The sequence below is a fragment of the Gadus morhua genome, chromosome 1 (assembly GCF_902167405.1).
Source record: "Gadus morhua chromosome 1, gadMor3.0, whole genome shotgun sequence".
NCBI lineage: Eukaryota > Metazoa > Chordata > Actinopteri > Gadiformes > Gadidae > Gadus > Gadus morhua.
Window position 1 is genome coordinate 10,514,929 of NC_044048.1, and position 20,696 is coordinate 10,535,624.

Here is a 20,696-nt window from a genome sequence, read left to right on the forward strand (position 1 = left end):
TTCTTGCTAATTCATCGATATCTAAATCCTAAATCCACACAACTGATATGCTAATTAACATATGCTAATCGGTCATTAATTATGACCGATGGAAAAGCAGTGTGAGAATCATGCATGGACCTATAAAGAATTGGGAATCACGACTCCTAGCCAGAATTCGCCATTTTGGCAGATTCATGATGTCAAATAGCGTGAACTGCTGGTTAGGAGTCAGAACCAATTGTATAAATTTAGGATTTAGATCAATAAAAGATTTAGCATTTCGATTTAGATATAAAATATCGATTTAGATTTAGGATCTAGATTTAGATGAAGTATTTAGCTTCAGATTAAGCATTTCAATTTAGTTATTCGATTTAGACATTAAAAGTATTTCGATTTCGATTTAACATAGCCTATCATTAAAATTGTATATGAGGGAAAAGGGAAATGGAATATGCAGTGCAGTTTGGAGGGTTGTTTATTTTCTAAACCTGGGAAAGAAACTGGTTAAATGTGTAACAAATTGGGAAATTCTTCAGAAGCAGAAGTTCACAAACGGCATACATCTTCTTCAATACATTGTAAGGGATGTACAATTAAGACATTGTTCACACTTCGTTGTGGCAACAATCTGTTTTATTTCTGAAATCACTGATGTTGTGAAATTTAAACGGCAGAACGTATGAAGCTTATTAGTTAACAACATTTAGGCTTCTTTCAAAAACTTCAACCTTTAAATTAAAATACAATTGTACAGTTTAAAGTTTAATACCATAATATCCAAATCCAGAAATACCATTCACAAGCTCTCAAACACAGCTTCTTCAAGTCATTGAGTAGACACATCCACAAAAGGCGTTTTGTTTGGCTGCTATAAAATATATTTTATACACTTTAATTTTGCACCTTGGAAACTTGTTACGACCACACATGAAAAAACACACACAAGACCTGAGTAGAAAGAATTGAAAATCATTTAGAGTGATGGGCTTCCCTCAAGCAAGAAGACAAAGGTCTTTGGTGATTAATTTATTACAAAACTTTGACTGAACAAAGACTGTGCTTTGATAAGAACCAGTAGAATACCAATACAAACAGGCATATTAGGTAGGCCTAAACCTCACATTAGTTCATCTTTGGTCTGTAAAAAAAAAAACAGTATTATTGAGTATTAAACACAGCATAGACCAGACAAGAACTAATGTAACTCGTGGTTGTTAGTTGGGACCAGATTAAGGCACTATATCTCACAAAGCATGACAATTAACGTTGAAATGGCAGGGAGAGCATGAAAGGGTTTGGGCATTGATGGTTGTAAGCCTGAATCTTCGAGTAAACTTTACTTAACATGAACACCAAAAAATATATTTAAACCAAAACTTAGAACAAATCAAGTAATTCCATAAACGCCCGTTCATGTTTAAACTGTTTCTTAAATCCATACAGAGTATTAAGTGGACAAGGAGACTTTGCCACAGTCGACATTACCATTATATTCCGTTAAAAACAGTAGAAATGTGCACTAAACTAAATAGAGTGAGAAAACCGCTTTAGGGATACAAACAAATGCTTTACAGTGCCATATTTACAACTTTCCCTTTTTACATGACCAAACACTAAATCCCGCAGGGGCACACTGAAGTCGTAGTTAAGGTTTAACGAGGAAAACCCTGATGCAACCCAACCATTACGCAAGCACTAGATAGAACACATGCAGGTCACTGGTTGGTCAGCGAAGACGTTCACCTTCCTGGTCCGGACCTTTAAAGGGGCAGTGTGTAGAATCTAAGAACCGACTTGGCAGAAATGTAATAGAATATTCATGTATGATTTTTATGAAGCATGATTTCATTAGTGTATGATCCCGTGGAAATAAGAATCATTGTATTTCGTCACCTTAGAATGAGCCCTTTATATCTCCATAGGGAGAGGGTCCTGACACGGAGACCACCTTGTTGCACCGCCATGTTTCTACGGCAGCCCAGAATGGACCAATGGCTCAAAAGAGGCCCCATTTTAAATTTTAATTTTTTTTTAACTATCCTAAATCTTACTTGTCAGATATGCCCTATAGGGTTACACGGGGGGGGGGGGGGATTCAGTTTGTTTCTCACTGCTGGACTCCACTTACATCCTACACATTGCACCTTTAAAATAAATGTCCTCTTCCTCGGAGTCGGAACAGGAGGTTGTCTGCTCCCTCCGATGTCCGCCGTCAGCCATGTTCTGCTCTCTTCTTCGCCTCCGGCTCCTTCATCATCATCTTCCTCATGTGTTTTTCTTAATCTCTTGCTGCTGTGTGTTTGACATTTGGTTGTGGTGCCTTGGACTACTAAACAGTGTCGTCTGTGAGCCAGGAAGATTGACAACCAGGAGCCAGAAAGAAAGTAGGGTTATCATCTGCTCAAAGCAACCTTACAGCCACGATGGGGCAGATGCAATGTAATAATAAATAGCATATCTTGCTTTGTTTGACATAATATATAACAATATTCAAACTTTTTAAGTGAGCCATACTACTTTTTAAAACATAGTTATATAGAATCATGCTTTATACAGGGCATTCATTTGCACAATTTTAAGGACTTCATTAACATCATAATAAAAGTGAAGGAGCAACAATGGTTCCTACCAGTACCAGCTGCTGCGTGCTGGCTGCCGCTCTTGAATTGCAGGTAGATGGTGTAGGCATCGTAGGCAAACAGGATACCTGCAAGCAGACCGAAGACCTACAATAGAAGAGGTGACAACAATATAAAAATGGTAAGGTAAACAGAGATGTTGTTGTTGAATTCTGCCTACGCAAGTGTGGGCCCAACTTTGTGTGACTGTCTCTGCGTCTAGTTCTGATGGAAAAAAAACAGCATGTGACACATTTTTACATATTAAGTGATATTTATGTTTCTCAAGTCATTCAAAAAATTCATAAAAGTAAATAATGAGGAAGTGAGATAGAAATTTCACTATCACCCAATGTCCAGCGTTTCTTTGTCCTGCTTGCTGTAGCGGATGTGTCAATGGGATTCAATGCAAAGTCAGCAGCGGATGCAGTTACGAAACGAGCACGAGTTTGCCTTCATGTCAATGCAAAGGAAGTGCGCCATACCCCGCCAGCGATGAGGGCACCGTCGCCTTTCCCTCCGATGACCGCGATCAGGGAGGTTATGATGTAGAGACCTGCACCGATCCCAGCACGGATTAGATCCTAGGGCCAGCACAGGAGCAACACCATGTGTAAATACACACCCGACGCCCACACATATATATAGATAGGAATATAGATAGAAACACACCCACACACAATAAAACCTTATAAAAAGTTTGTCTGGAGTGTGTGAGTATCTTCATGTGAGCTTAAGCTTGCACTAATCTGCTGACGACAATCATTCAATGATAACTGTCTCAAAGAATTCCTGGGGAATTTTATGGAGATTTACAACACACAATGTTTTATATTTATAGGATCATACCAGAGGTATGTGTTGGGTGTGACTTTGCTTCTTTATGTTTGCGAGTCTATACATGGCTGAGTTAGCATCATCTTATAGCATAAGTGAGCATGTACTTTCATGTAGGCGTGTGTGCACGTGTATGTGTATGTGTATGCACTGTGTGTGTGTGTGTGTGTGTGTGTGTGTGTGTGTGTGTGTGTGTGCGCGTGTGTGTGTGTGTGTGCGTTTGCTAATGCTTGTGTGTGTGTTCATGTAAGTGTGTGTGCATGTGCTAATATTAGTGTGTGTCTGTGTGTGCGTGTGTGCGTCTGTGTGCGCTTATACTTATGTGTGTGTCCATGTAGGTGTGTGTGTGCAACTGAAAATCTCACACTCCACAACCAGTTGATGAATAGGATCTGCTTGTCCATCTCCATCATGAAGACCCCGAAGTAGATCATAGCAATGATCATCGTACAGATGGCCACGGCGGTGTACCCCCCGTACGAAGAGGATGCATAGCAGATGAGGATGATGAGGCTGATGAGCTGGGGAGGGGAAGATAAAAATAAGTTTTTTGGCAAAATCGATTTGCCTAGTGCAATATTAAGTATGTTATTTATTAACATTATCGTTGTAATATAATACTATTAAGCAGCCTGGAGTTAAAAGTAGAAGTTACACCAGGGAATGGCATGTATCCTGTGGTAAATATAAGAATAGGTCGGTACTTGAAAGTTTACTACTTAGAATCAGCAATAGAATCAACAAACGTAACCTGGCCCCCGTGCAATTGCCAAGAATCATCAGCACGAGCAAAGTGGAGCAGGTTGGAAAACAATGTCTTAATGAAGTCCCTCTACATTAAACATGGTTCTCTGGACCAGGGTGTGCACACATACAACTAGTCCTCTCCCTCGTGGAACAAGAACAAGACCTTTACTTTCACCACAGGAAAACTGCAAAGCCCAATCAGCAAATCCGCCTCGGTAGAGGAACTATGTGCAACAGGGTAGAAAGCAGCCAAACTAAACACTGTCAAAAGTGTAGGTGCCTCAAATAAATCAGTGACTGTATGTGTTTCACCCCTTTCTATAAAAACCAAACCAATCCACCCAACACATGTTGGTTCCATCCAAGACTTTCAGCTCGCTTGCGTGTGTGCGAGTGTGTTTGCGTGTGTTTCCCCCCACATTATGAACACATTTTTCCATGCAGAGGGGAAAGCAAGAAGGCGTTGCCTTGCCGCCGGCCCGGCCCGCTGAGCTTCTGCCGGTTTTCGTAGAAGTCTTTACGTTACTCGGCCCACACGGTTCAAGACCCCCAGCAGACCCCCTCTCAATCGCACTATTGTTGCTGCGGTCAAGCGGTGTGGGCAGGTTGCATTTATACAGACACATGGCACAACACAGCCTAATAATAGTCAAATAAGGACCGCTTAAGCTTATAGGGAACTGTGGGCCTTTTGATTCATGAGGCTCTCATTTATGTTATCCTCCCCCCTGCATTAATGTCAACATCGTTAGAACGTCAAAGTCATTTCCGCCATCTGTTTAAAACATATACGTTGTGCGCTTCTTTACAACCTCTCCAGGGTAGAAATGCAGTGTCTGGGGTTTCACTTCTCACTCCACAGCTCCTTATAGGTCTGCTCCCGATGCTGCTGAATGTGGGCGGCGGGATTCAACTGGATTCCTAGGATGTTAATCATCTCTCAGCACTTAGCGGCCCTCGGCACCGTCACCTTACTTCACACAAACCACCAGGAGGTGGGAGGGGAGTAAGTTATGTTTCACAGTCTGCAGACTAGCTAGAGACTAGCTAGTCTATATCGAGCATGCATGAGGTAACGACCCCGAACAACAGCCTTCTACATCTGTCACTGCTCTCTCTCTATCACTCCCTCTCTCTCTCTCTCTCCCATCACTCACACACACACAAACACACACAGTAGTAGTGTTCAGGAGGCTGGCACAGAGCGCCTCTGTGAAGCGGTAAGATGTCCGAGGGCCCCCGGACACAAAGAGAGGCTGTATCTTGGGCCCTTGCTCTGAAGGCAGCGAAGGCTCCACAAGAGTCAAACCGCCCACCACTCTGGAGTCCTTCTCCCACCCCAGATGGTGACACCTTGGTGCTACGGAGAGACAGTGGGCCCTGATCTATTTACACAAAAGGGAGGAAGAGGGGCCAAAACACAGCACTAGGACGCATTAAGCACAAGAGTAGAATGAACAAAATGCTCTTTAGAACTAGATATGGGTAAAATCTTAGAAAGGTGTGGCTAATTATAGTCATAGAGCAACACGACAACCAAAGGGCAGGCCCCCATAGCACAATACGAAAAACCAAGGAAGTGACATCGAGTCTTGTGTGTCGAGTCACTGATAAGATTTATCTTAGTCATCCATATTAACAGTTTGCACCCTTGAATAAGTCGTGTTTGGCTTGACAGAACACTGGTTCCCGTTTCAGTTACGCGTGTTCCATTCAAACAGTGATCACAGATCATCATTTCACTGAAAACAGCTGTAGTCAGTTGCGACTTGCTGTTCTTTCAATGAAATACAGAATCATGTCGTCTAACCATCAGTAATAACTCGATTACCACCGCTGCACGTCACAAAAGGGAGGTTTCCTCTAATTTGGGTGTGTGTGTGAGTCCCAACATGTAGCCGTTTGCCCTTCTCGCGGAGCGTTAAAACCTGATCAAGACTGGTCCTGCTCTGTTTGTGTGCATACAAGAAGCTTTGAGGTTTGACGGCAAACATGGTCGGTGTAAGAAAAAGCATGTGGGTGTGTGTCTGTAAGTCTGTATAGGATGCCGGCCGTTGTAACGACTCAAAAGAGCTTCAGAGTCAGACTGCGTTTGAGTGTAGGCAAAGTGACCTCACAGTCAGGTCAATGTGATACAGTATCTTCGCTGTAGCTGCTGCTAAACCACAAACGTAACCTACAGCACACTAGATAACGCCTAACTCATAATATTTATAGGGCAGTCAGAGGCTTGGACGAGGCCTCTTAATAGCTCTACCATCACAGGATCCAAATACAGCCCATAGTGGACAAACCCACCATGGCTTCCAGTGTGTATACCCTTTAATAGCATGCAGGGCCCCTAGATGCCTGAGGCAACCCCTCCCAGCGCTGGGGTAGTCCGGTACACATTTTCATGGAAATTCCCTTAGAGGGCCTACCCCTTAAAGACAATTTACCAGGCAGGACCCTCATTATGACGTGTGCATTTGAGAAAGAAGGTTTTCTTTCTTAGACCATTTTCTGGGGATAACTTACACCAGTGCTCAACACAAAGTTAATAATTATTAATTCAAGAAATAAGACACTGGAAAGAGAATGCAAAGTCTCCGGGGTAAAACATACCGTTCTGCAATAGCACGCACCCTGCCACTATGAGGCTGCTCCTCAATGCTCCGGCACTAGGAGTAAACCTGAGCTAAATGCACTCTGCACTTTAGAGACTACACAAACACTTTAAATGGGAAGTTGCAATAGCACAACACCTTTTTATCTTTTTACTGGTTTAAATTTTTGTCTGTGTCATTGTCTTTTATGTACTGTATATGTACTGTGCGTGTATTGCCTTATTTTAACCTGTGTGGCACCTAGACAAAGCTAACCCTTATCTATCTAAGCATGATACAATTGATTGTAGCTCTATGATTGGGGTCAAAGGGAGTATTGTGGGCTGGTTTACGAATTAAACTAAAAGGGAATCACTGCAGAAAGCCAGATGTGTCAACTGCCAAGTTAAATCGTAGGCGATTTTTGGTTTGGTGGTGCCAAATGGGAAAACGTGACAGGTGGTGGAAGCCCTTCAACCCCTCGACCTGACTTCCAACCCCGAATCCACGCGGTCCTCATTTAAACAGGAGAGACGATATATCCTTCATCATTAGAAGCAAAACCTTTGTTTGTCTGAAAATGACCAAACATGCTAGATCAGCTCCTTTGTGTGTGAGAGCAGGCTATACTTCACACTGAGCCACACAGTGGCAGTCTTCAAGCTGCAGCAACCAGTGGCAAATTACACAAGTAAACACCGTAGACCATACAGAGCAATTGTATTGTATTGCAAAGCTTGTTGGCGAGCAGAAGAGCTCAATCTCAATTTAACGTTGTTTAACAAAATACTCCAGTAAAAACACTTACTATTTCTGCTGCAAGAATAACCCCTTTCGGGGTCTTCACGTAACTTTTGAGCTTGTCCATGCAGTTTGCAGCGGGGCTGGTATCAGCCATTCTTCAACTAAAGTCTAAAGTCTTCACTTCGTGTAAATGTTGATACTGAAACGTGGACAACGACGTACGATTTCCCCGTAAATACAAACGAAACGGCTAGTAGCTGTTATCTATATCGAAGATCTGTCTCCCTGGTTGTAAAGCGCAAAGAGGTTATGTTAGAAGCACAGCGGGTTTCAGTGTGGATCGCAGTGGCTCTGCACGGAGGAGCGTCAGCGGGGCGTTGGCTTTCACTTTTCTCAAGAGGCTTTTCATCTACTGGGGGCTGGATACCGTAATACGTTCCTGATCGTCACACTGCAACCTGTTGTTATTTTGTGTTCAACACATGAGATCGTGTTGACCACGGTGCTTGAGAGATAACATTGCATGGTTAAATTGGATATATTCACCACCACATTTGGTTTGTCTTGATTTGGTCGTGTTCGTGTTGGCGGTGGAGCGCCGACAGTTCCCATGACAACTTGGCACTTCGGGGGCGGCTCTGCCCACACATTCTTTCCATTCCAAGGCTGATAATATTTTTTTATTTTATCTGACTGGGATGTTTTTTTTTTTATTTCATTACTGCGTATAATATATTTTAAATACTATTTTGACTTATAAAATATATACTGCTGCCTATACCGCCCGCAGCCCGTCAGGAAGTGGTGAATCATAGTCATGACACGACAGTCTTTGGTTGTCACTTCACCCACCTTCACTGCTGCGAAAAGATTACGTAACTTCCCGTTATTGTATTGTGAAAGCTTATTGTAGACCCACTATTCGACTTATTCATTTCCTACAAACTATTATTCTGTTAACTTGAATGGAAAACCATTTCATGTAGGCGTGTTCATGCATTCACATGGGTGATGATTACTTACACTGGAAAATATACATTTCCCACCACGTCGACCGTCTGTAGGGCACAGCCCGGTATGCAGCCGTGATCATGCACAGCACTCAATGCATGCACGAAATGACTTGAAGACGTGTCTAAAGAGAAATATATATAACATCATTGATAAAACACATTATAAGAAGAGGCAGACATTTAACCATCAACAGAATAATTTCAAGTTTTATTCTTTTTTTATTTCACACGAATTCCATATAATAAGAATACAGTAGAATTCTCAAGAGTTTGGGATATTCTTTTCTCAGACTTATCATCATAAATACTACTATGAATACGTCATACACAATAAACACAGCACTATTAAAAGGCGTAGAGTATCACAAGACATCATTCACCACTAACAACAGAGTATATTTTCATTTGAGCATATGTATCAGAGCTAGAGTGAAACTGATAGGGAGAAGTAGGGAGAATTAGAGAGAAAGAGAGAGAGGAGGGCAGGGGGAACTCGCGGAAGTAAGACAGCTGTTGCTTCTACATCCGACCCATCCGAATAACCCAGGCCTTTTTCAAAAGTAAATTTAAAACGTAAACCCACCATTAAAGCCTATAGCCGGACATCTTCTTTTGTATTACTGTGGAAGCAACAGTACCAATGCTAAGCCACACCTCACACCATTTAGCAAACATTTTCTTCTTCTAACCACCAAACAGAGAATTGGCAGTATATCTGTGATGACCTGGGAATGCGTGTTCCCGTCAGCACTGGACTCTGTGCTTTGTGTGAAATTTAGCATGTGCTGTATGCAGTAAGCTATGTCCTCAACCAACCACCGCTGTACTGATACTATAGCATGAACATTGAATGCATCCATCGGTCTAAACAAGGTCAATGTTTCATTAGGGCCGTGTAGGTAAAAGGTAGAACACACATGCATTACTTGGGCGTGTCTCTCATTGAAGGAAGGGATGGAAGAGGAATTGGGAAATGCAGAAGCCTTATCATTTATGTTGCTATATCGTTGGAAAGCTCAGAATATAGAATATCCGATGGTTTGGGCATGACCTTCAAAGCCATAGCGTTTACTTTGTTCTCACACAGACAACAGTACATGATAATGTAAATATTTTAGTTCCATGATTATGCTGCAATAGAAACAATGGTTAAAAAACTATAGGACTCTGTCTGACTACTATCTGGACCACATGAAGGCGATCAAACTGGACACGGTTCATTGACGTCATTTGCTTGATGCCATAACATACACCCAAACAAAACACATACACATACACACACACACACACACACACACACACACACACACACACACACACACACACACACACACACACACACACACACTCACACACACACACACACACACACACACACACACACACACACACACACACACACACACACACACACTCACATACACACCCGCTCGCACACACACACAGACAAACGCACACACACACGCAAAAACACACACACATTGCTAAACAGTTAAACTTCCCTGATACACAATCTTCACATTAATAGAACACAACAGCAGGTTTTTGGAGAAAAAAAAAGCATAGTATATGCAGATAAAAGATGCTACCATGCTAACTATTTGTCATTACTATATGCATTTCATATTTTTGTGCCAGTTTTTTACATTTTTTGTGAAACACAAAAGTTAAATCCTGTCGTGATAGTGATGTCGGGATGACAACCGAAACAGCAAATCAAAAACCAAAATAAAAATAATGCACAGCTAATATTTCCTCACTGCTATAGCAAACATGTTTTCTAAACACTTCCGTTGAAACATTTACCATTACATTGACACCAACCTCAACCACTTGAACGCCCTTCCATTATATGAAACATATACAAAAGAAAGTCGGAAAAAATAAATCTATTCTTAACCAAATAACTAGCCTGACTAAGGAGTGATGGATATGAATAGGACAGTAGGGTTAAACTATGTAAGCTCCTAAACAGAACCAAAATAAATGCAGTTGAATAACTCTGTGCTCTACATTTGTTGTATAACAACTAATATGGAGTGCACAATTATTCAACTGTGTATGTATAATAATAACAATAATAATTATGTATATATATATCGTTATGTTTATATTTACACAGCACAGACAAATACATTCTCCCAAGTTAAATATTACTACAATTTTCTCAATTCAATTGAAGACTCTCCCATTTAGTAAGATGTATCTTTACCGTTCATTAGTGAAGGTTTTGGTATTGTGTTCAAGTTTCTCTCGCATGACCAAACAGACAAGCCTTGGTTGTCTTCTACAGTTACGTACATTACGAGACTAAACAGCTTGTTACAGTAAACCCTCCCACCCCCCACCGCCCCCCAGGATAAACCCACCCCCACCCTCCACACACACCCCCACACACCATCCCCCACCCTGCAGTGTGGTCCGGCCGGGCGTCCACATCACCCCTCCTCCTCTAGTTGACCCACAGACACATACACACACACACACACACACACACACACACACACACACACACACACACACACACACACACACACACACACACACACACACACACACACACACACACACACACACACACACACACACACACACAGAGGACTGTGGAGTTCAGGCAGTGGTCGAGAACCACACTCCTAAATTACAACTAACGTCAGCCTGGAAGGAACATACACACGCGCACAAACCACACACACACACACACACACACACACACACACACACACACACACACACACACACACACACACACACACACACACACACACACACACACAAACACACACACACACACACACACACATGCAGACACACACACACACACACACACACACACACACACACACACACACACACACACACACACACACACACACACACACACACAGATACACACACACAAACACAAACACAACACAAACACAAACACACACACAGGGAAAATGTATTAAAAACAGTTCCAGTCATTTGGTTTGGATAATAATCCAAACCACATGAACCACAATAATTCAGCACTAGAATGCAAAATGACATTAAATACACAATACGATATATTCTATAAAGTATACATTCTATTTATGATTGTAATACTAGTTAACCACCCGATAAATCATCTGTGCATTCACATTACATAATACAGGATTCATCCATAGCTGCTTCCATTAGCTTATGACTGTAGCATTGGTCCTCTGTGGTCAAACTGAATGTATGGCCTCTTCTCATTGGATGATGACGCTGTGTCTTGTGGTTACTCACCATCCTGCAGCTTCACACCGATTGGATGGCCTCAGTTCTGATTGGAGTAGGAAGTGGGTTGCTGCTCATAGCCCTGGCTGTACTCTCCGCCCTCGGTGTAGCTCTGCTGGCCGTAGTCGGGCTGGTAGCCCCCCTGGGAGCCGGCGTAGGGGTCCTGCTGGGCGTAATCCCCCCCCTGGGCGAAGGAGTCGGGGGCGGGCTGCTTCTCCTGGGAGGACGGAGCGTATGTGACCCCGAAGGCGGCCAACCAGCCGGTCTCCTTGATCACGAACCACAGGTTCCCAGACCAGAGAATCAGGTTGATGAAGCCGAACGCCTGGGGGTTTGAAAGAGCAGAAGGGAGTCAGGGCTTTGGCTGGATTTGTTGGGGCAGTATGTTGTTTGGGCTTGGGTCCGAAGTAAAAGGACAGAAGGGCATTAGATGGATAGATGGATGGACACTTTAAGTTTTAGTAAAGCCAGCCCTGTTTGTTCACATGGTTCATCCAGCACAATCAAGACAAGAAAGAGCCGATCCTTGGCCAAGGTTTTTCCTAACATATTCACATATTTAGTTACGAGGCGAGAGTACGTACCACGGAGGTGTTGAGGCCAGAGACCTTGGGGTCGTGGATTTCTTTGCAGCGGTTCTCCAGCTCATCACAGGCGGTGATGAGGGGGATGACTTTGTCGGGGTCCGTGGCGGTCTTGACGTCCGACAGGCCCTTGGCCCAGGCGCACGAAGACACCAGCCAGAAGAAGGTAAACACCGCTGTGACCACAAAGTCCTGAAGCCAGACCACACACATCCATCAACAGCTCGTTCTGTCAAACCCCAATCAATTAATATCCAAAGTCATGCAAAAGCCAAGGCTGGTTGGGCCTTAAACCGGGGGTACTGTACTCACAATCTGGGGACCCTTCTGGTTTTCCCGGTATTTCTCCAGCATGAAGCAGTAAACGGAGAGGGCTGCCATGGAGTACAGGAAGGAGAAGACACCGATGGTGACGAAGAACTCAGCTGAGGAGGAGTAGTCACCGACCAGGAAGAGACGCTCGGGGCGTTCCCCCTTGCAGGTTGGGGCGTCGAAGTACACCTGATGGAGCCTACAGCACATACAGCAACACATGAGTACAGAGGAATGAATGGCATTCATTTGGGAACTGATACACTTGCCCATGTTCTTGTAGTTGTAGTAACTCGTAAAAAAACCTAGTTATGAGCATAGATCTTGTAATTATAAGATTTAAATCGCATATGAGATCACACAGTTTTATCCATACATAATACAAAACCATATCATGGGTCTTCTGCAATAAAACACTTAAAATGAATTTTCTTATTTGTATTCATTTGTAACCGTATTGTAACCATTTGTCATCTGTGTCCAGTATGTAATTGGTGATTCAGTTGATGCTAGTATGGGAGTGTGCTTGACATACTGACCTGAACGGATACTCAAATTCTACCTCGATGGCCAGGTTGCTCTCCGACCGGTTTTTACACTCAACGCTCATCTTGAACATGCCTGAGTAACTGCCACATGTGGAGAAGGCGAAGATGGCAAAGATCTGATGGATCAGAAGACATAAGAACGCAAAAATATGAGCTCTAACCTCTTAATTCATTGAAGACAAATGCAATGTATAAAACACATCAGGGAAACATTCAGACGGCATCATATAAAAAAAAACAATGAATAAGAACAGGAATATTTCATGTGCAAGTGAACTCCTTTTTTTATAAATAATGCTAATATGTAAAACAAGCAACTGTTGTTTAGACTGAACGCCACAGAGACATGTTTACACCTCTGGAGCGTCTTGCGCATTGAGGCCGCACCAATCCCCATGAGCTGCTGACACAGGAGCACCCCGTGCAAATCAATGCAGCGTTATCGCCAGGGCTACCGAGCGAGAGCTGCACCTGTTGCCATGGTTACAGCCACCTTAACGTTCTGTCTGGTTGGCAGCAGGGTTTTGCCTTTGGCTTGTCGTCAAACAAGTCTTTGGTTATTGGGTCGATCGGTGGTTTGACGCGCGCCGTAAGCTTTCAGGTGAGATCTTTCAGGTGAGATCTTTCAGGTGAGAACTGTGCCTTTTCCTCCAGTATAACCAATGGTGCTGCATGAGCGTACACATGCGCAGATATAAGCCCACACTCTCGCACACAGCAGATTAGTCAAACCAGACTATTTTTACCATAGCCTAGCCTCCCCTCCCTGCAGGCCAGATGGGATTGGATAGTAAATCCAGTTATTAATCTGTCTGAGGTACACTGCCATCTGTCACCCAACTATGCCTTCAGGAAGCTTGAAAGCCAGTCACAATGCATACACACACATGCAAACACACACACACACACACACACACACACACACACACACACACACACACACACACACACACACACACACACACACACACACACACACACACACACACACACACACACACACACACACACACACACTCACGCACAGGTACGCACACAGGTTACTTCCTCTTATTGCCTAGTAGTAAGTAAAGTCTTCCTGCTTCTGGAATCAACAAACATAACTGCTTAGAGTAATCTGCCAGCAGATTGTTTGGCTGGATTAACCCCATAGTAAAACGCTGCTTTCGAAACCTATTGCTCCCATTACTCTTTTATCTCAGGTGTTACGAATAAAGTTAGCCGGCACTCATATTGTATTACTGTGTGCTTTCTGTTAATTTAGTTAATATAATAAATTAATATATATATATATAGTTTGAGTAATGGAATTTGAATGGTGAGAGACGACAGTTGTTTTACAATTCATTTACGGTATTTCTTTCAGGACCCTCAGATTAAATATGTTCACCTTTGTAAATGTTGCATGTTAACATTCCAAGCAAGATGTTTGCATCAAACAAAAAGGTGTTAGTCACACATAGCTCATTAGGTTATAAGTAAGCATGTTGAGTGTGGTTAGAACCAAGTGGTATGGTCTGGGTCTCTTGTTGGCATAGCCTGTATGAATTTGTGTGACTTTATGGATGCATTCTGCAACAATCACAGCAGTTAGGGTTAGACACTGTAGCGATCCAGAGCGGTGAGTGGGACGATATTTCGACACTGTGTACACTTTTAATTTGATTTGAATACAAAAGAAATGCCTCAAATATTTGAATAATATGGCTAGTGTGTTTTAACCGTGCTGGAGCAATGAAACATAGGTTGAGATTTGTATTAATCCATTATTAGTTAGAATTTTGTCCTACTTCCATAATCATAATAATTGTAATACTAATACTACTATTAGTAGCCTATTGCTTTAACTTTACACAAGTGTTTTAAATGACTGGATTTAAAACGTCATTAAATGATTTGCCCAAACCAGTTTTAAACAATTCCATTAGTAAAACCGTATCACAATGCTATGATTACTGTGGCCTATATAGTTGAGTGGATGGCTGAATTAACAGCTGAAAGAAAAAGAGGGAAGAGAGAGATAGATGGAGGGATGGCCTCGGTGTGAAAAGAAATGGCTGCACAAGGAGCATTTGCTGCCATGGTAACAGTATTAGCAGCATCACACTGAAAGCAGAACTGCTACTGCCTGTGTCCTGTCGTCGTGCTGGTTAGAGGGGGACAATGCACGCTCACTAGCATGGACGCAAAGTACCATAGCCATCTGGGCTGCTCCTCTCTTCCTCCCTCACGTTGGTTGCTATTGCTTAAATGTGCAAATGCATAAGCAAGCAAAATGCTAGGGCCTTATGTGGGCCTGTGTGTCTGTGTGTGTACATGAAAATGACCTGTTTCATTACATGATCCACTAATTGGTGATTAGTCGTGTAACGTGAATCTGGTCCATTATAAAAAGACAAATGTGCTACTGCATCATAAAGCTTGTGGAGGATGTTAAACAGCTTCTCCAGCCGCAAGCCTGTGGAGAGTGTTAAACAGATGTACGATGCAAATAGAGTCAGTAGGGCTCTACAAAGACCTCATACCATAACCCATGAAGATGGATAAGAGACACCGCAAGACACAGCAATTCTGTATTTCTTTTCGCTCTTTCTCCGAAAAACAATAATGCGGACGATATGTCAAAAAGTTGACATTACATCACAGGTGATATTATTTATTCTGCTTCTGCTGTTTGCAATCTGACCTTCACTAGAGCAGGGGGTGGGGGTGTATTTGGGTTGTAAAGATGTTGGAGGTGAGCCCCCATGTCAGTGCTGTGTGTACATTGAATTCTGCGCCCTAAAGCATCCAACATGGGCATCGCCACCGCTATTCACTGAAGAGACGGATAGAAGCGTCGGGCCTCCTGCATGACTCACACAACCAAGGACGTTCTATTTGTAGTGTGTGCAAACGAAAATGCACACTCGTCTACACGGGCAATGGCGCCCAGAAGAGGTAGAATCCGTATTTATATGCACGTGCGTTCATACGATGCAGTGTCTGTAGAAATGTGGCCCTTGAGTGGGTGATTTCACAATTCAACATAATAATATTTGTTTGACCTTCAAAGCCATCACCCTCGCAAGGAGAAACATTCGAAGAATATATTGAGCCAATTAAAAGGTATTATTTTAAAATGCGATCAAAATAGTCTCAAATATTATCCTTCCAGGATAATATTTGTTGAAAAGGAAAGTGTCATGCCAGGAACAAATAGAACACCTTGATGACTCATCTGGATGGTGTGTGGGGTAACGTCTCCAGCTCAATCAATCCTGTTGGAAGGGCGGGTGTAAGGCCCAATCCCATTTCTACCCCTTACCCCTCCCCCTTGTTTTGAAGGGGTAAGGGGAAGGGGTAAGGGGAAGGCGTAAGGGGAAGGCTAAGGGGTAGAAATGGGATTGAGCCTAAGGCCCAATCCCATTTCTACCCCTTACCCTTCCCCCTTCCCCTTGTATTGAAGGGGTAAGGGGAAGGGGTAAGGGGCAGGGGTAGAAATGGGATTGGGCCTAAGTGTATTTATGTGTCCCCTGTGTAAGCAGTAGGGAGGCTGTGCAGAGACGTGAGTGCAGCATCATGTCCATATTAATCCACAGAGAGCAGCAGCGGCAGCGGCCCGCCAGCTGCCCCACTTCTGACGCGGAGACACACAGAGCCTCTGACACATGATTCATGGAGCCAGACCCAGGCCTCCCCGAGCCCTGGCTGCTGATTGGCGGCCACAGTGCGCCGTGACCCAGGCGCGCTGTGCGGAGGAGCTGGAACAGTCACACTGCTCCAGGGGAGGACTTCACTGCTAACACCAAGTACGTCTTTAAAAGGGCTAGCTAGGCCAATCTCCAACCTGTGTTTATTTATTTTCCCTGCATGACTGCAAGTAAGACACTTCCATATTAACGTTGTGGTCTGTTTCACAAAGATGTCTCAGATGTATTACACTGGCTTATAAGTAGGGTTACTATGGCCCAATCCCAGTTCTACCCCTTACCCCTTCCCCTTACCCCTCCCCCTTGTTTTGAAGGGGTAAGGGGAAGGGGTAAGGGGATCCCACTAAGGCCCAATCCCATTTCTACCCCTTACGCCTTCCCCTTACCCCTTACCCCTTCAAAACAAGGGGGAGGGGTAAGGGGAAGTGGTAAGGGGTAGAAATGGGATTGGGCCTAACAGTATGGTTACCAAAACTGGGGAAGTTGGCCAAGCTTAAAGCCACAGACCCAAATTAATGATATGAGCAACATCTGTGTATACACATCTCTATGTTGTTTGTCCATCGTCTGCTGAGTCATCTCGTATAGAGAAATGCGCTAACCGTAGTTAGCTTATAAGGGGTAGAATAATAAAGTAGGCCTTTGTAAGCATTTTAGAGGGTAAATGTTATTTTTACAATCATTATATTCCCACGCATTCCTGGTACTTGCATGGCCTCAGGGTAAACATTGAGAAAGTAAAACATTAATGGGGCCTTAATAGGCACACATTTTCAGTTAGGGACAGGTTTTTACCAGGTTGTGATACAGTCATAACTTCTTGAGAACCAGTGAATGTATAGTAAAATTGATTGTAAAATAGTCCTTTATCTGATGAAGAGCAGAGTTCTGTCATGGCGCGATCCCCAATGGCCAACCAATGGTGTTAGCCAGTGGACTAGTCAAGCCTCTGTTAAAGTAGTGGGGAAGTGGACTTCTATACCCTAAAACATTAGAGGCTCAGGAAGCTTTGCAGAGTTTGAAACCGCCCTGAAACCAACCAGCTTTTGCTAAAGGAAGCACAAATATGTCAACATTAATGATCGCATAGGATTTATTGTACAGATGAACATTTAGGTATTGTGATGTTTTATATGGTGCATTTGCTGTAGTTTATTTAGCCTACCTGCCCAGGGAAAATAAATGTAATTCAGCAGCTAGCTAACTCTGGTGCAATTACTAATTATTGTGCGCTATCCCTGTAAGAATAAACAATAAAATAAATAAAGAGGAGGCGTGGCATCTAAAGCCAAATTACATGATCCTGGGCAACAACAGGGAAAGGGCAATTATTAACAGTAGCTATACCCGTTTTAGAGTAACTAAAGAACATTTGTTATCTTTGAGGTCATTCTGTCTATTTGAAAACCTTTAGTAATATTTGAGTCAGCGGCAAAGTTAAATACAATCTACAATTGTTTGTGTCATCATAACTCAATTGCATAAATAGCCTAGAACCAGCACTACATGGCGACTCAAAGATGTGTACGAATATTTAAAGAAAATGTATCACTTGATATGAATCAGTACTCCTCAGATTGAACCATTTAATAAAAAACAGCACAGAAGGTGCTTTATCCCCATCATCTGGTGAAAGGACGTTTATACACTATATATATATATATATATATATATATATATATATATATATATATATATATATATATATATATATATATATATATATATATACAGAGAGAGAGATATATAGAGATATATATATATAGAGAGAGAGATATATAGAGAGAGATATATATAGATATAGATATATTGTTTTATTTCCATTTTATCAATTTATGTATAGATATTTACATAAGGATGGAGGCCCTGGACCGAATATGCTCCTTCCATATTCCATTCAATGCACTGTCTACACGTAAAGCTCAGCCAGTACCCAACCAAGACGAAGCGACGAGCCGCACGGCCTGATGGGTAGTGTAGTATTATCGCCACGCTCGGCCAGTCACGAGCGTAAAAGCCTCACGTAGACTACAGCTTTGTGCCCTCTGATTGGCAGAAGGACACAAATACGTCAGCCAACGTCTCGACATAAATAGATTGTATTCTAAACTCTCAATTTAAAATAAATATTGCACGATTATAACGTCATTTGGCACAGATTTTGCTGCCCAACTTTCAAAACCAAGATTCTCAACTATTTGAACTTCCATTAGGACTACAAAGCGCGCCATAATTTCCATGAGATCACTCACCCATTGTAGAGCCTTGATGAATCCTAAAGGCTGCTTGAGTATCGTGAATTGGCCTTGGGCCACCAACTGTGAAAAGAAGAGAACCACAATTAAAAAAAATTGTGGCACATCCCACAAACAACGGGAGTCAATATGAGAACGTTTCAGACGGTTAAACAAACGCACCTGTCAATCGCACGAAATAGGGTTACAACTCCGCATCCGTAAAGGAAAGGTGTTTTTACGCGAGCGCGTGCATGCGTGTGTGCTTGCGTGTGTGCTTGCGTGTGTGTGTACGTGTGTGTGTGTGTGTGTGTGTGTGTGTGTGTGTGGGGACTTAAAGCGAGAGAGGGTGGTCGGGGTGGGGGTGGAATTGCAATTCGATCAAGCTGATTATCAAATTGTTATTTTCGTTCGCCTGTCTGCACACACATGACTGGTGTATGTTCATTCCGCATGACGGCTCACTCCCAGGCTACGGATCCACTGCGTCTGGGTGAATGCGGCGACACAGCCATGAAGGCTGTGTGTCTCTCGGCTGTGAGCATCAATAAATGGCCGCACTGGAATGAGCGATATACTATTTTTTGCTAAACGGTGTAATCTTTGAGCTAGGCTATTTAGCCTTATATAGGCCTACCCAATACCATCGATTATGTTTCCCAGAAAAATATTCATATTAAATAAGACTGCACTCAGGAATCGGTGACGAACGTTAGTCACGTCGTTGAATTAACGACACACCAATCGAGGGATTGGTGTGTGATTGCAAAGCTGCTGCCGCTGGAGGTGGTGGAGGCTCCTGTGTGTCCTGGCTACAGACTGGGAGCAGGCCTACTGCGGTCTTCCCGAATATACGAAAAAGGCCATGAGAAAAAACTGCTCTAGTGGGCTTATGTTCAACAAATGGGAAAATTGTGCGGTGAAATTATGGATTAATTTTGATTTATATGTCCAAATAGTCCCATAAGCCGACATCGTGCCCTCGGTAGCCAAATGTCATTGCTGCAGTAATCGTTGGACCACCTATAGGATGGTTTGCACCGGGAACGGGCCCCTCCATCATATCTCCCGCATCATCATATTGCAAAAAAAAAGGCGCAACATATCATGCAGTCTGTTGTTTCTTTTAGCGCACTGCAACACTTCGTTCAATGGAAATTTGTAATTCGGTTTAAATGCTAAAACGGATCGAAAGCAGTGCATTTCTCAACTGAAAGGTCGGCAGAATTATTACAGCGCCCTCTAAAAAATATATATATATAAATACGAGTACAACCGCAGTAAATTGATATAGGCTTGCCGTCTAAGAAACTGATTTGTTATAAATGTTTTAATATTTTTCAAAATCCTTACCTGGTTTACAACGTCCATCTTGGCAGCTTACTTGTCGATAAGAGGATCAGTGTGGCAGCGGGAGGGAAGCGTTTCATCCGAACAACACACGGGAGGAGGACCGCGATGAGCCCAGGAAAGCTGTGTTGCGTCACGAGCGCGCTGAGGGGGCACGTGAGGCGGTGATACGTCAACCAAAGTCGTCAGACGTGGAGTAAA

At 42.9% G+C, this 20,696-nt stretch overlaps 2 protein-coding genes across 2 annotated transcripts; both read right to left on the reverse strand.

Annotated features, from left to right (window-relative positions):
* Nucleotides 1–600: 600 nt before the first annotated feature.
* On the reverse strand, nucleotides 601–7,867 carry plp2b (proteolipid protein 2b). The gene is made up of 5 exons (XM_030365315.1): nucleotides 7,581–7,867; nucleotides 3,806–3,961; nucleotides 3,089–3,187; nucleotides 2,615–2,711; nucleotides 601–2,328 (listed from the first exon to the last, which is right to left on the reverse strand). The coding sequence occupies exons 1-5, from the start codon at nucleotides 7,668–7,670 to the stop codon at nucleotides 2,315–2,317; spliced, it is 456 nt and encodes a 151-aa protein (XP_030221175.1). The 5' UTR covers nucleotides 7,671–7,867; the 3' UTR covers nucleotides 601–2,314.
* Nucleotides 7,868–8,718: 851 nt separating this feature from the next.
* Nucleotides 8,719–20,639, reverse strand: sypb (synaptophysin b). The gene is made up of 7 exons (XM_030365220.1): nucleotides 20,499–20,639; nucleotides 19,164–19,229; nucleotides 13,211–13,335; nucleotides 12,672–12,870; nucleotides 12,360–12,551; nucleotides 11,785–12,100; nucleotides 8,719–11,187 (listed from the first exon to the last, which is right to left on the reverse strand). Exons 1-6 carry the CDS (start codon nucleotides 20,514–20,516, stop codon nucleotides 11,816–11,818), a joined length of 885 nt encoding a protein of 294 aa, XP_030221080.1. The 5' UTR covers nucleotides 20,517–20,639; the 3' UTR covers nucleotides 8,719–11,187; nucleotides 11,785–11,815.
* Nucleotides 20,640–20,696: the final 57 nt, after the last annotated feature.

Excerpts from the sequence above, each read along its gene's own strand:
- sypb (XM_030365220.1), bottom strand. Across the intron at positions 12,871-13,210 it reads GAATTTGAGTATCCGTTCAG|GCTCCATCAGGTGTACTTCG; the intron begins GTCAGTATGTCA and ends TATGTGCTGTAG. Across the intron at positions 12,101-12,359 it reads CTGGCCTCAACACCTCCGTG|GCGTTCGGCTTCATCAACCT; the intron begins GTACGTACTCTC and ends TCAAACCCCCAG.
- plp2b (XM_030365315.1), bottom strand. The coding sequence starts at position 7,670 with ATGGCTGATACCAGCCCCGCTGCAAACTGCATGGACAAGCTCAAAAGT. Across the intron at positions 3,188-3,805 it reads TCATCAACTGGTTGTGGAGT|GATCTAATCCGTGCTGGGAT; the intron begins GTGAGATTTTCA and ends TGCTGGCCCTAG. Across the intron at positions 2,712-3,088 it reads GTGCCCTCATCGCTGGCGGG|GTCTTCGGTCTGCTTGCAGG; the intron begins GTATGGCGCACT and ends CTTCTATTGTAG.